General features: G+C 50.9%; 1 protein-coding gene across 1 annotated transcript in view; it reads left to right on the plus strand.

Annotated features, from left to right (window-relative positions):
- The window catches only part of HARS1 (histidyl-tRNA synthetase 1), a 654,862-nt gene that overhangs the window by 482,779 nt on the left and 156,401 nt on the right, over positions 1 to 15,682 (plus strand). The window contains exons 9-10 of the mRNA XM_069654217.1: positions 2,389 to 2,516; positions 2,600 to 2,866. Coding sequence (XP_069510318.1) covers positions 2,389 to 2,516; positions 2,600 to 2,866 — 395 coding nt within the window. The remainder of the gene's footprint in view (positions 1 to 2,388; positions 2,517 to 2,599; positions 2,867 to 15,682) is intronic.

The raw sequence follows: 15,682 nt of genomic DNA on the forward strand, positions 1-15,682 counted from the left end.
TCTCTCTTTTTCTCTCCCTCTCTCCCTCTCTCTCATTCTGGCCCCTCTCGCCCCTCTCTCTCCCTCTCTCTCGTTCTGGTCCCTCTCTCTCGTTCTGGTCCCCCTTTCTCTCTCTCTCTCTCGCCCCTCTCTCTCGTTCTGGCCTCTCTCGCTCTGCCCCCCTCTCTCTCTCTCGCTCTGCACCCTCCTCTCTCTGCCCCCCCCTCTCTCTTTCGCTCTGCCCCCCCCCCTTCTATCTCGCTCGTTCTTGTTAAGGATTTAAATCGTGCAAAACACACCGTAGCAGGACCCTTGCCCTTAGCCTTGGAATGCTTTCTCTTTATTTTCTGGTAATTCAATTTGAGATGGCACACACCACGTCTCACACCCCCTTTTTCAAATACCCCAGGTCACAATGGACCATGAACCAAGCCGGTTGGTGGGAATGCAATATTTATTTATTTTAAAATTCAAAGAAATCACACACATTTTAATATTGGGCAGCAATCACCATTGAGGTGGTGATTACAATGAAAACCACTGAAGTCGTTTTTAAATACGGGTAGATAGCACCTGAGTTAAGATTTCCCCCTGCAATGCTCTCCCAAACCCCAATGAATCAAATTTGGAGTGGATAGAAAGAAGCAGCAGGGAGTCGCGGATATGAGATGGCAAACTGAATCAAAATCTGACCTTCCCTCACAAAATAAGTGGATTTTAAAGCCCTTTGCAATGGCATGAAATGACACTCGGAATTTGACAAAGAATCAATCTACGGTTAAATCAATGAGGCAAATGTGATTTCTCACAATAGCAGGAATGTATAAACCCTAGCAAGCAACCACAAGGTAAGGGATCAACAAAAGGCATACAGTTCAAAAGCAGGCTGAAAGTAGGAACACGATGCAGCCGAATCACACGTTGGAAAGTTGCATGTTTCTCAATTGCAGTTTTAAATGTCACAAGTTGTATTTAAGATAAATGGGTCAAATACTCGAAATCGGAATGCGGTCTTTGGGCTGGGGAATAGATGCACATCACAGGGACAATATAGAAGTAAAAGAATGGCTATAGCTGAATAATTGGATGATATTGGCAAGATAAAAGGATGTTTGGTTTTGGAAAAATAAAGCCGTTAAAGAGAGAAAATCGGGCTGGAAAGAAAAAGATAAAGTTTATTTATACTAGATTATCAAGAGGATATCGCTGCCCATGAAACAGGTTAAGCGACAGGATTAACCCGCTCTATGCCGCGTTTCTCTTTATGTGGAAATTACTTAAATTATTCCAAATATTACTAAGGAGTTACAAGATGGGGTGAATGAAAGAATGGCGCTAAGGCTAGGAAATCACAGACAAGATGCACAGAGAATTCTAACAGTTGGACAATTTACCAAGGCATGGATAGGGTTGCTTAGAGAGTGGAACAAAGACAAAGGGTCAAGATGGGGTAGGCTATGTTGCTATGGGATGGGGAATACTCACAATCCGCTCTTGAATTTGGGATTGGGAACAGTCAGCCGGGTTCTGGACTCCAAGGCTCGGGTCACAAGATAGCTGCGGACTCTCCTAGCAGAACAGCTGGATGGCAGGGGTACAGCGGGCATGCAGTTAGTGGGCAAAAAGCCGGTCTGGTCACAGGATGTTCCCCAAAAGGGTACCACAGCCTTTCTCTTTGGTAACTGGGGTTTTAGTGGGATTTCTGGATCAAGGCCTTGCTGAGATGGGGTCAGCTATGCTTTGGCCTTGCAGTGGAATCTGGAATCTGGCAAGATGAATGTAGAATATCTGGATACGCCGGCGCTGGAGACTCAGGAGGGTGTGTCTGCAGAGTTATGTCAGCCGCCCTTATTTATAAGGCTTGGTGACATCATAGGATCATATGGTGGGGCAGGCTTAGCTGGGCACGCCTCTAAACAACTGGATTGTTCAGGGGTGATTGTTACCGCCTTGCTGTCAGCTGGTGGATTCTTAGGGACATGACATCAGCTTTATGATGTGGCTTTACAATGCATAGGATCATCACACATTTACTTTAGCTAAAATCATTCTTCACATAACTCACACATTTACGCAACTCTGGCCTTTTTACAAATGATCTAGGCAGATTACATATTTCACACGGAGTATGACAGTCCAAATCTCTAGTATGGTAGTGAAGTAGGCTAGTAAATGTTTTGGTACTTCGGCACCTCCCTTCTTGTATTTCCCATATGGTCACCTAGCATACCAAAGATCTCTAGGTGATAATGAATTATGATTGCCATCCAGTTGGTTTGGATGCAGACCTGCAACCTGGAGGCGAATGACTTATTTTTGCATCAAACCATTGAATATCCCTGTCTGCAAGCTTGTATGCTGAAACTGTGTCCTGAGTGAATAATTCAACTGTTATTATGATACCCACAGGTGGACTAGAGATGATTGAGCAGCTGTTGCAGGACCCCAACCTCTCCCAAAACAAGCTATCCCTGGAAGGTCTTGGAGATATGAAAACGCTATTTGAGTACCTTACACTTTTTGGTGTGACAAGTCAGGTGCGTAAGCATGATTGCCAGAAGACAGAGATGTGTTGTCCTGCTGATGTAGTTCATGTCTGCTCTCATGTTTGGTCCTACAGATCTCCTTTGACTTGAGCCTGGCTCGAGGTTTGGATTATTACACCGGAGTCATCTACGAGGCCATCCTAACCCAGGACCAGAAGGAATCACAGGTTCAGCAGCAAAACGACCACAATGAAGAAGCCCTCAGTGTGGGCAGTGTTGCTGGTGGAGGCCGTTATGACGGGCTGGTGGGAATGTTCGACCCAAAGGGCAGAAAGGTGCCATGCGTCGGAGTCAGCATCGGAATTGAGAGGATCTTCTCCATCATGGAGCAGAAAGCCGAGGTATGTTATAAGTGGTGTTTTCTTCATATTAATGATTCTGAATAATGTAAAAGTTGTACATTCTCCACATACAAACATATACTGCTTGCCCTTTGCTGCATTCTCCCTATTTTATACATCCCCCTCATTTCCCTGCAACTGTTTAACTGCATTTTACTGTGGGACATTTCACTGTGAAATGTGGTATATGGCTGGCGGGTATAGGGTAAAATAAGGAGGGGTAGGTGAAAGGGGTGAGAGGAAGGTCGGGGAGCATACAGGGGTTGCCCCCATTAAAAAGTGAAATGAGGAATGTTATGGATCCATTTGCAATTAACACCATGTATTTGTCAGTTACGGAAAATGTTTGTGTTTGCCTTCAGAAAGTTATGCTAATCCTTTTTATGATTTGTGTCTTTAAGCAACAGTATGCTAGGCAGTGGTACCTTCCTGGGGATTTTTTTTACATAATTTTAAAACGCAGTCTGCCTGGTATGCCCTCAGGCACTGGCTTTTACAACCGAGTTGACCACTGATCTTATTAGCCTTTTTAGTCATGTGCTTTGAAAATAGATTTCTGTAAACATTTTCTCAACAAAATGCATAATATATAAATTTAAAAAAATTAAACCATAATCAAAGAAGTAATAAAGATCCACATTTTAAATTGGTCTCCCATTAAAATGTTCATCCGAACGTAGTGAACAATACATTTACAGAGCTGCATGAGATAATCTAGCAGACTGAGAAAGACAAAAGACTATCCTCTCACAAAGTGGTTCTGAAAACAGTATAGTTTTGAGCTCCTTGCAAAAACCATATTAAGTGAGGAGCAACACGAATATTCATAGCAAGGGCATCCAAGATCCTATGAGTATTGCTTGAAAATGCCCTTTCTAATGGACCCTCCATCTCGGGTATTCCCCATTGTGAGGAAACATCCTGGGGACTGTTAGGGATATTTTTACAAACATCCAATAGTGAGGATTTAGGAAGGCCCCTTTGTAGTGCTAGTTAGGTATTCTCGAAGTTGTTCTGACTCTCCCAGTGGAAGCAGAGAGAGCCGCCAATGCTTTGCTCTCAGGAGCCCTGAAGGGTGGCAGTGAAGTACAATGTACACACACACATCCAATCAATAAAGGAGTGTCTAGAATGTATGTATCCCTATTGAAATATATACCCGTTAAATATAAAGCTGTGCATGAAAACATATATCTACGTAGCAGTTAAGTACTCAAAACTAGAAAGAGCACATTAAAACATTAAATGTATCCTTAAGGGACACACAGGACACTAATCTAATAAAATATTCAACTGATTGTTATATGTAGGTCGAATCTTGCAATATGGCAGTTTAGATTGGGTTTGCTTGTAAATTCAAATAGGACAAAGTCAATAGGCAGCTCCCACTTATATGGGGAAAGTGTACTGAGTTCCGCAGAGCTACAGAGGAAGCAGCCTTTGGTCCATTGATGGCAAGGAGGGACCCCACAAGAGTAGATCCAATTCCAGAGTTGTTGCTGAAAAAGCTCACAAATGAAGTCTGCAGAGAGGTGACTTCAAGAGTTCATTGCAAACAGTTGCGGGTTGTTGTGCCAAGGAGAAATATCTGCAGGCAAATCCCTGTCACAAACAGAAAGAACAACAGATAACGTGTGAACCATATATTCTGTAACTAAAAGGCTTAATTCAGTTCAGAACACAAGGGTTGACGCACAGGTGTAACCAAGACAGTGATGTATATTGCTGTATAATAGGGTAGCATCTATGAAAAACACAATTCAGTAAGAGGAATATACAAACCATAGTCCTTTGTTTTGACCGTGGTCATGAATCCATGTTCCCTAATCTACAACGGTTCCCAGTTACGGTTGTAGAGCCCTGAATGCTTCACATTGTCATAAATAGTTCAAGTGTGAGACCTGCAAAATTAGTAATAGGCCATGAGTGATTCACACAGTCACTCAAAGTTCTTGTGGGATACCTAAATCCACTGACCCATCTGTGGAGTTTGCTGGTGAGCGATGGCCCTCCTGAGCAGTGGTCGCTTGACTTCCAGGTGGCAGTTAATTTCTCCCATGACCCGGGTACATTTTCAGGGTGCAGTCAACGTTGTTTTGCCCCCCACCCCAGCCAAGAGTGGAGTGTTTTTCACTAGTCACTAGCTCAGGTTGATAAAGATATATGGTTCTCAGTGTTCCCTACTGGCTCAGATTGTCTCTGATCATTCGTAGCTTGAGTTTTCATTGAGAAAGTGCTACTTGGTTTTCTTGGTGGACTTGCCAGTCACACAAGATTCCAGACCATGGCTCCCAGCTAGCTGCCTCCTTTCACCATCTACCACACCTTTTTGTTCTCTGCTCCCTCTCTCTCACCTAGCGGGTCTTAAGGCTTTTGCCTTACTAATCTCTGGGCTTGGGCAATATTGACTCTCTAGTAGTGCTAATAGCCTAGATGCATCCTATCTTATGCCCCACTGATCCTACCACCTGCCCCTCAGCACCCCCTTTTGTCTTTGGCCAGCTTGGCTTGGTCAGTGCTGACTGGGCTGCTTTGGACCTCTCTACTCTATGCCTTCCCCGCCTCCCTTGCACTCCTCAGTCGCCAACTTCTCCCTGCTTCCAATGTTGTCCTTCCTCCTTCAGCTTCACGTCCCTTGCCTTTTGCTCCATGTTATGGGGGAACTGATCAGTCCTTCAGACTATCAGTAATGAAAACGGTTTCCCTTTTGAATTCTTGTACTTTTTAACATTGCACACACCACCTTACAGTGCAGTGCAATGGGGATACTTTTGTATCACCTTAGCTTTTTACATTTTGGATTACTTTTATATGTGCTGTGAGAAACACAAGTGTTCTCCCATCTGCTCCCCTGGGATCCTCTACGCAGGTGGCCAGGCAAGGGCCATCACTTTTGGATCATGACCTTTGGAGTGGACAAGAGAGGGCGGATCACCTGAGTGGAGGGTCATGAGGGATTGGGAGGAGAACACCCAAGGGTGATGCATGGTATTCCCCCTTTTCCCAGTAAACCTTAAAATTAAAACCCTCCCCCTTAGCTTTTATGGGATATTTCCAGTGCCATTCCATCCCCCCTCCCACCTACCAATTTCCAACATGTACTGAGACGAGGAAGAGGCAACTGAGAGCAATGAGGATTACCCATAGGCACAGCATGGAGATGCAAAGAGAGGCCTACTACATAACACTCATTAGGCTGTCCCATTAATAGTCAGGCATGGTCAGGCATTTTACTACAACTGTGCATACCTGACTCAGTTGACTCTCCACTACACTATCAAGGGTGTGGTTCTGCCAGAAGCAGTGAGCGAGCTAGGGTTGCTGGTTGGAACTTGGAAGCCTGGAAGAGCCGGAGAAGAGCTGATCGCAAAGACTCTGACCTGGTGTATCAGAGTGGTTGCAGCGTGGCTAGAGAGCCGTGTCTCCAGGGAGCCGGAGTGAGGCGTGCTACAGGCTGTTGGCCGCATCCAGCCCAGTGCTCGTTCCCCGGGAACGTGAGCTGGTCCCAGGGGTGTTTGAAGGGCAGGTGGTAAGACCTTGACCTCAGTCTACAAGATACTGAGGACCCGCTTACCAGCGCTACTGGGTGAGTTTCAGACAGCAAGAAAGCGAGAAACTCCGTAGTGTGCAGGTGGCTGGAGCGGGAGGAAAAAGGAATGAAAGATATGAACATTGTTAATCGGAAAGCAAACAGAAAGCAAGGAAAGCTAAAGAAGCATTATTAGTCAGATAGCGGAAAGAAAGTACGAGAAAAGCCTGAGAACCATTGTTGCACAGAAAGAAGCAGGAAAGAGGGCACGAGAGACCCGAAAGCCACAAAGGGGGTCTGACTGATCCCAAAAGCAGGCACGAGAGACCCAAAAGCCAGAAAAGGGGTACCAGCTACCCGAAAGAAAGAAAAAGAAGGTGCAAGTGTGCACAAGCCAAGTGGAAAGATTGAAAGAGGGGGCAAAGATGCACAAGTAAAAGAAAAGAGAGGTGGAATAAGAGCAGAGTGGAAAAAAGATACTGGAGGAGAAAGGTGCCAGAAGAGAGATTTGAACTGTAAAGAATTCAGAGTGGTTGCTCGGGGGAGGAGAAAAACGCCTGGTGTTTTCGAAAAGTCTGACACTGCCCCTTGAAAGAAGTATATGTTGATGAGACCAGAGGGGCCTAAGCTTGTGGAAAGGAACCCTGAGAGGCCTGCAAAGACACTTTGAACTCTGCATAAGAGGCCCAGATGGGGAAGGGAGCCCTGAGAGGCCTAATGGATCTGTGTCCTTTTGTGTGGAACTGAAAGGATCAACGCGTGGGGAACCCAACCTCAAGAGGCCCAGAGACAATTGGAACTTGATTGATGTACTACAAGAGCCCTAGTTTTTGTGAAACAGGCAGAACTGCACCTGAGGGTAAGATTGCCTGAAACCAGTTGTGGTTTACATTTTCTTTTAAACCACAATTTTTCCTTTAAGAAGACCCCGCTCACATTTTATCAGAGTGAGGGCAAGCATAGGTTATGACACAGATGAATTTTGTTTTTGGACTCTGACATCGACGGCCTTTAGAAACATCAGTTGAGGGAACAAACCCTTAGTTAGGCCCATTTAGGCATTATACCAACTCCGTAACATTCTTCAATACATGTTTTCGAACTGTTGAATTTAAGTCTCTGTCTCTTGATACCAAGCCTGTCTCATAATGCCTAAAGACAAGCTGGTGGCGGCAGATACATTTTTAAAGTTTTTGCAATATTTTTAGTGTGCACATTCATATTTCCGCATATGGCTAGTAAGCATGGGTAGTCCCCTAAAATTGCCATGCCGCAAGAATTTTCGCTTGTTCTTTGACCAACTTGTTCTTTTGGTTTTATTCCTTCTTTGCCAGGTCAGGAAATCCCATATAAGGTCATGCACTTGCCCGGGAAAGCTGCAGCTTTTGCATGCTAGTTATACCTTTGTGGGTGTGTGTGGCCCAAGAAGAGTGTGGGACTGTCTGGTCCCACACCTCATCTGTGATGCCAGTGAATCTAGGCGTGGAGCATGAGGGAAACCAATAGTTGTCCCTAATTGGACAACTACTGGCTGTTTGAATGCTGCAGATCCTTACCATTTGTGGGTTTGGGTTTGCTTTCAGGCTGGATTTTGGATAAGGACGACGTCTGTAGCCATTTCTTCAGTCCGCGTTGGAGCCAAGAATCCCTCGTAGAAGAACAGCCGACTAAATATTCGAAGACTACTCCCGAAGAGGCTCAGTATACCTTCCTGCTTTTGTCCTGGTGAAGCCCTGTTAGACTACCTGATCTGCAAAGGCCCTGTGCAGTGCTTCAACCCCTGGACTGGTGGGACCAACCAATCTCAACATGTTTTTGAGGATGCAGCTGCCTGGAGTCTTCGGAAGTGTCCATCGATCGCCTGGTGAACTGTCCAGCTCTCCGCTGGGCTACCTCACTAGAGCCATGCATTCTACATTTTGAATGGATTGTGTCCTCCCACGTATTCCTCATCTTTGATACTCGAGTCTGCTTGCAGCTTGCTTTGGAAAAAAAGTTCGGAGAATCGGCCGTGACGTTGATGCTGGTATAAGTAGCACACCTCTGTTCTGTTTTTCCGCATGCCAGCAAGCTTTGGACAGTTCTCCAGCATGGGGTCTGGCATGGATTCATATGCTCATGAATATTCCCCGTCGTCAGGCTGGGAATCCTCGGTAAAGAAAAAACCAGTATCAGTTTCGTTTCTGATCTGTCTTTTTCGTAGTAATAACCAATCACTGGTCTCTGCGTCATACTGACCACAGCCAATGACTGCCCTCTACCTAAGCACCGCCTCTGGCAGCCATCTTCAGATTTTTACCGCACGTTCATGTGTTGGGATCCTCGTGCTATTGCTCTCGAGCGTTAGTGCTATTTTTCGCGCTTTTTCACAAAAAACTTCGATTCTTTCGGTCAAAAGAGCCTCAAGCTCCACCGATCCTACATCCGATCAACGGGGACCCGTGTCGGATTCATCTGTGCCCCTCAAGGGTGAAGATTTCGTCGAGCTACACTTCGGAGGACTCCAGAAGCTTCTCAGGCCCGGTCTCGGAGATGGCCCAGGAGAAGGGAAGCTCGACGCCCGGAAAGCTGTTCAGGGTCTGCCCTGGATGCCAGCTGCAGAACGTCTTCAAGGAGGACGAACACTCTTTCTGCCTTTACTGCCTTCATGAGGACAAGACGCACGTGGAGAAGGACTGTGCGTTTTGCGGCAACATGTCGGAACGGACCATGAATTACCGCCATCAACGTCTCGCCAACTGGCTGGAGGGTAAGAGCCCGTCTGGCGAGAAGAAGAAGAAATCCGAGCGGTCTTCTAAGACCTTTGAGGGCGCCCCGGCGACGGGGGCCCAACATAAGGCCAAGCACCGCGAGTCCGCTGGCACCGGGAGCGCCGAACGGTCGGGCTCTACGGGCGCCAGGCAGGGCGCACCCTCCCCGGCACCATCAACCACGAGCCAACGCTCTGGGTCGGGTAAGAGGAAGGCCGAGCACCCGGCGAAGCTCCTGGAGAGGCCCCGGTCGAGCTCTAAGGCAGAGGAGGAGCGTGGCAGTGCCCCCTCCCTCAAGGATAAGGCGGTGAGCGCACCTAAGGTGGTGAAGGCCTTGATCCATCCGACCAAGCCCTCTATCGAAACGGTCGCGGCGGCCCTGGCTCAGCCTGTGGTGGCTACACCAGTGGTGGCGACCTCAGGGCCCAGAATCTCCCTGCCTCCGCGGAGGGAGTCTTCCTTTGTGCCCATCGATAGGACCCCCGTGAAACCCTCCGTGGGGAAGAAGGAGGGGGGGGCAGGGCGTCGTCGTAGATTCGGCCTCAACCTCAGAAGAGGAGCTGATCGAGGTCTTAAGCCACGGCCTAGGCGTGGAAGAAGGCCAGCCCGTCGGAATGGACCCCGACGCAGGTGACGACGACGACATCGTCGAGGATACCGACGGGGCCCCTGCTCGCCCGTCGGATTCCCCTCTGCCAGCGCCGCAAGACAACTCGGCGGCCATTTTGTTGGCCATACAGTCCTTATGCTCCGAGATAAGGACGAGGCTACCGTTACCGACGGAGGAACCTCTCCCGTCGGGGGATCCAGAACCGGGTCCTTCTGGTGTTCCCCCCACCAAGAGAAGAAGGATCCATCCACCACCTCCTTTTCAACCGTCGCGCCCCGTCCAGCCCTCCTCCCCGTCCACCCGAGGGGATGATACGGGGACTGACACGGCAGCGACGGGTACGGACGACGAGGCATACGACGAGGATTTTCCGTCGTCGCCTCCCACCAGGGCTTCTCCGCCCGACGAGATCGGATCTTTCCACTCCATGATCTCCAGGGCTTCCGAGCTTTTCCAACTCTGCCCTGAGGAGAAGAAAAAGGAAGGCTTCCTTTATCAGCGGCGCAAGGCCAAGAGGAAGACGGTCCTCGCAGTGCCTCTGTTGGACGACATTTGGGATGAGGGCCTTTCCCTCCTCAAGAACCCTTCCACGACGCCAGCTAGAAGAGACCGGTACGAGAAAAAGTACCGGGTCCCGGACACGGCCCCCCTATGCCTCCGGGCGCAGCCTACCCCGGACTCCGTCGTCTCCGCGGCAGCCAGGAAGAAAGCGGGGGGGGGGTGCGGCCTCCACATCAACTTCCCCGCCGGACGGCGAGGGAAAGAAATTGGATGCTATGGGACGTAGAGTCATCTCGTCGGCAGCGACGACGATTAAAGCGGCCAACGCCTTGGCTATCGTGGCCCGCTACGACAGGGAGCTCTGGTACAAGATAGCTCCCCTGCTGGATTTTCTGCCGGACGACAAGAGGGCGGAGGCCCTTGAGATCCTGCAGGTGAGGTGGCGTCAGACCACGCCATCACCGTGGCGACGGACATCGCCGACACTGGGTTCCGCCAGCTGGGCAACGGCGTTTGCCTTCGACGTCGTGGATGGCTCAAAGCTACAGACTTTCGGCAGGACGTCCAGACCAGAGTCCTGGACATGCCCTTCGACGGGAACAACCTGTTTGGGAAGACAGTGGACGATTCCCTTCAGGCCATCAAGGCGGATACTGAGACGGCCAGGGCCCTTGGAGTCCTGCAGCAACGACGAACGCCCTTTCGGAGCGGCGGAGGCAAGGGCGCCTCCAAAGGTTCCGGCGGCGGTTTCGCTTCCTACCGTCAAGCGGCCCGCTCGTCGTCGCAAGAGGCCTACAGAGGACGAGGCAAGTCTAGCGGACCCCGCCGTCGTCGCCAAGGAGGTCAAGGCGGCAAGGCCGCGTCCAAGCAGGATTGAACCGGCCGTGGGGTCGGGCCCCCACCGAAGCACCCCGGTGGGAGGCCGGCTGGCGGGCTTCGTCAGCGTGTGGGAGTCCATCTCCACCGACCGTTGGGTGCTGGACGCCCTGGCCCGGGGCCACGCGCTCGAGTTTCAAAGAAGGTGCCCGCGCGTCCCCCCCGTGGCCAAGAAAGAACTTCACGTCCCTCAACTTCTCCTGGAGGTAAAGGCGATGCTCAGAAAGGGCGCCATCGAACTCGTCCCAAAGAGGCTTCGGGGCTCCGGAGTCTACTCGCGATACTTCCTCGTGAAGAAGAAGACGGGAGGATGGCGCCCCATCCTAGACCTGCGACGTCTGAACAAGTTCATCAAGGCGCAGAAGTTCCGGATGGTCACCCTCCAGCACGTCCTGGGTCAGCTGGAGGAAGGAGACTTCCTATCGTCGTTGGATTTGGAGGATGCCTACTTCCACATTCCCATCCTAAAGGGGCACCGAAAATTCCTCAGATTCGTGGTCCAAGGGCGTCATTACCAGTTCAAAGCCCTTCCCTTCGGACTACGGTCGGCACCCAGGGTATTCATCAAGTGCCTCGCACCGGTGGCGGCGCAGCTGCGCCGCGAGGGGATTCACGTCTACCCCTACCTGGACGACTGGCTCATCCGCGCCAAGACGAGGGAGCTCGCCGTGGTCCACACGGCAAGGACCGTCCAACTCCTCACGGACCTGGGATTCTCCGTGAACTACGCCAAATCCCACCTGGTGCCCGCGCAAGTCGCACTGTTTCTGGGAGCGAGGCTGGAAACAGTGTCCCTTCTGGCCTCCCCGTCGGAGGAGAGGACCAGGACCATCTTGGGCAAGGTGCAACGGATGTTGGTGGCCGACGCGGCCAAGGTGAGGTCCATCAAGTCCCTCCTCGGGATGATGTCTTCCTGCATCTACCTCATTCCCATGTGCAGGCTCCGGGTGCGCCCGTTGCAAGAATTCCTGGATGCGCGCTGGATCCAGACGACGGGCAGCTTCGAGGAAAGGATCAAGCTCGACGAGAGTTTCCGACGAGCGATACGGTGGTGGGGCACCCGCGCGCATCTGACGGCGGGCATGGACTTCCAGCCCACCAGGAGACTGTGACCACGGATGCCTCCCTGGAAGGGTGGGGAGCGCACACCGAAAATCTGCACGCAAGGGGACTCTGGCTCCCGACGGAGAAGTCCCTGCATATCAACGTCCTGGAGCTCCGTGCAGTGTTTTGGGCCCTCAGGTCCTTCCTTCCGTCCCTCAAGGGCAAGGTGGTGAGGATCTTCACCGACAACACCACCACCATGTTTTACATCAGGAAACAGGGCGGAACCAGGTCCCCAGCGCTGTCCAAGGAGGCGCAGGACCTGTGGCATTGGGCCGTCGCCCAAGGGATTTTTCTGGTGCCGTTTCATCTGGCAGGGATAAAAAACACCATCGCCGACTCACTCAGCAGGGAGCTGCGCTCGTGCCACGAGTGGGAGCTACGGCAGGATCTGGTGGATCGCCTCTTCCGACGGTGGGGCACACCCCAGATCGACCTGTTCGCGACGGCGACGAACACCAAGTGCCGGAGGTTCGCCAGCAGGTTTCCCCAGACGAGGAGCATGGGCGATGCTTTCTCGTTCCCCTGGGAGGGCCTGTTCCTCTACGCGTTCCCTCCCTTGCCTCTGCTAATCCGGCTCGTCAACCAGCTCAAGAGGTCACGGTGCAGGATGATCCTCGTCGCACCTGCGTGGCCGAGGCAGATATGGTTCCCGGACCTTCTGGACTTGTCAGCGTCCCCGCCGATCAAGCTGCCGGCGGACGCGGATCTACTCTCCAGGGAAGGAGGCGCCATCCTCCACCACGACCCGAAGTCGCTGAACTTGCAGGCCTGGCTCCTGCAGCGCTAGAGTTTGGAGGATACGACATACCGGCCGATTGCAGAGAGGTTCTTGCAAAGGCCAGGGCGTCCTCGACTCTTAAATGCTACGGACACAAATGGAAGAGGTTCTCTGTCTGGTGCCACGCACAGAAGATTAACCCTCTACGGATTACGGCTCCCCAAGTACTGCCGTACCTGCTGACGCTGGCCAAAGCTGGTCTGGCACACGCGTCCATCAAGATTCATCTTGCTGCGATCTCCCGATACACCAGAACCACGGGGCGGACGTCCTTGTGGTCTCATCGTCTGGTGAAAGAGTTCATGAAGGGACTGTTCAGATCGTTCCCGCCGGTGAAGGCTCCGGCCCCGGCGTGGGAGCTCAACGTGGTGCTGACCAAGCTCATGGGACCTCCGTTCGAGCCTCTACACTCGGCCCCGTTGAAGTTTCTATCGTGGAAAACAGCTTTTCTTGTGGCCATCACCTCCGCACGACGAGTGGGAGAGATCCAGGCCCTTTCCTGCAAGGCCCCGTACTTGACTTTCCACGACACGAGGGTAGTGCTCAGGACGCACCCCTCCTTCATGCCCAAGGTGCCGTCGGACTTCCATCTCAACGAACCCTTGGTGTTGCCTGTGTTCTTCCCGTCGCCTTCGTCGCCGGCTGAGAGGACTTTGCACTCGCTGGATGTGGCTAGAGCGCTGAAGTTCTACGTAGACCGCACGAAGTGTTTTCGGAAGACGTCACAACTCTTTGTGAACTTTGGACCTGTCAATCAGGGGAAGGCTCTCTCGAAGGCTTCCATTTCCAGATGGCTCTCCGGCTGTATCATGTACTGTCATCGGTTGGCAAACCGACCGCTGCCTGGCCGTCCGAGAGCCCATTCCACCAGAGCGATCGCAGCTACCACGGCGTTCCTATCTGGTGTGCCCCTGCTGGACATATGCAGGGCTGCTACGTGGAGGTCGACGCACACCTTCACGAAATTCTACTGCGTCGACCGGGATTCCAGGGAGGAGTCCAGGGTCGGCCAAGCAGTGCTGCGCAACCTGTTCGCCTGAGGTGAGCCTGGTGAGGAGGTAAGATGCTTAATGTTGAGTTTATGTGATGCTTAATGTTGAGCCTTTGCCACCTCCCGTGGTTGTGCATGTGTGTACTGCTATGTATTCTTTATTCATGAGCATGTGAATCCATGCCAGACCCCATGCTGGAGAAGGAACAAGTTACTTACCTGTAACTGTTGTTCTCCAGCATGGGTCTGGAATGGATTCACATGCGAACCCTCCCGCCTACCCCTCTGCGGCTCTTCACTTGGTCATACTGCCACTTCACGTGCTTCCAAATCTGAAGATGGCTGCCAGAGGCGGTGCTTAGGTAGAGGGCAGTCATTGGCTGTGGTCAGTATGACGCAGAGACCAGTGATTGGTTATTACTACGAAAGACAGATCAGAAACGAAACTGATACTGGTTTTTTCTTTACCGAGGATTCCCAGCCTGACGACGGGGAATATTCATGAGCATGTGAATCCATGCCAGACCCATGCTGGAGAACAACAGTTACAGGTAAGTAACTTGTTCCTTCTTCGCCTCAAGGATTCTAACTGCATTTATCCTATCTAAGTTATCAAATAATGTCGACACTGAAGACCGGGTTCAAGCGGTGCTCCGACTGTGGAGCGAGATTGTCCATAACTGACCCGCACCAAAGCTGTTTGTGGTTCCTGGGGTGAACGACAGAGTTGGTGACTGCGGCGCCTGTCAATGACGGTGAAGGCCTTGAGAAAGAAGGGGACGCTCGTGGCAGATAGGCCCTCTTCAAAATCCCCTTCTGTTACCCCCTCTAAAAGGAGGTCTTTGGATGACTACAGGGATGTTTCCCCAGAGTAAAAGTGCATAAAACACTGAAAGCGCTCAAGTTCTCGACACTTGTCATCCTCCCATTAAATAAAATCAAAAAAGCGATGCCACAGATCACTGTCGTCTTCTTCCTCCTCACGTGACAGAACAGTCTCTTTCCAGAGTAAGACGGCTTTCCCCGCTGAATGGGAAAGGTTTGATTGAAAATGTTGAAATTCTTTCAAAAGGCGGCCCGAGTGCCCCTTCGAAAGAGCTAAAGAAGTCTTTCAAGTCCACCGTGTCTGACAAGACCGGCAAGGACGCCTGTTGAGTTGTACTCTTGCGCGCCATCGAGCCCGGTCGGTAAGCCTCCTCGACATATGTCGGAGTCTTTTTCGAAGCACAGGCAGAAGTCAAAGTCTCCTTCGTCTTCTGAGAGGGTTCATGTGTGGGGCCTTCAAAGTCCCTGTCGAAGCATTCATCGAAGTCTGTGAAACCGTTGACACCATCTACGTCATTATGGACTCCAATGCCATCTGCACCTTCGAAGATTCCCAAACCTGTGGTCGAGGCTTCGAAGACTTCTAAACCCATTCCCAAATCTGTTTTCCTCAGGACCATGAGATCTATTTTTAAAGAGGACCACTAAGATGTGCCTTTTGGATACCAGTATGGTACACAAAATGTACTTGAAGAGCTAATCTGTGAGGAATCCACAATCCAGAATCTGGTAGAGACTTTGAAGGAGGCACGCGCACTAGACACTTCCCCGGAAAATGATTTTGCCAACCCAGAGGTCTATGGTCATTCTGACCCTTCTTATAGTGCAGTAATGAGCAAAGTCACGGAG

Source organism: Ambystoma mexicanum, chromosome 3q (genome assembly GCF_040938575.1).
Source record: "Ambystoma mexicanum isolate Mex_15411 chromosome 3q, UKY_AmexF1_1, whole genome shotgun sequence".
In the NCBI taxonomy this organism is placed as follows: domain Eukaryota; kingdom Metazoa; phylum Chordata; class Amphibia; order Caudata; family Ambystomatidae; genus Ambystoma; species Ambystoma mexicanum.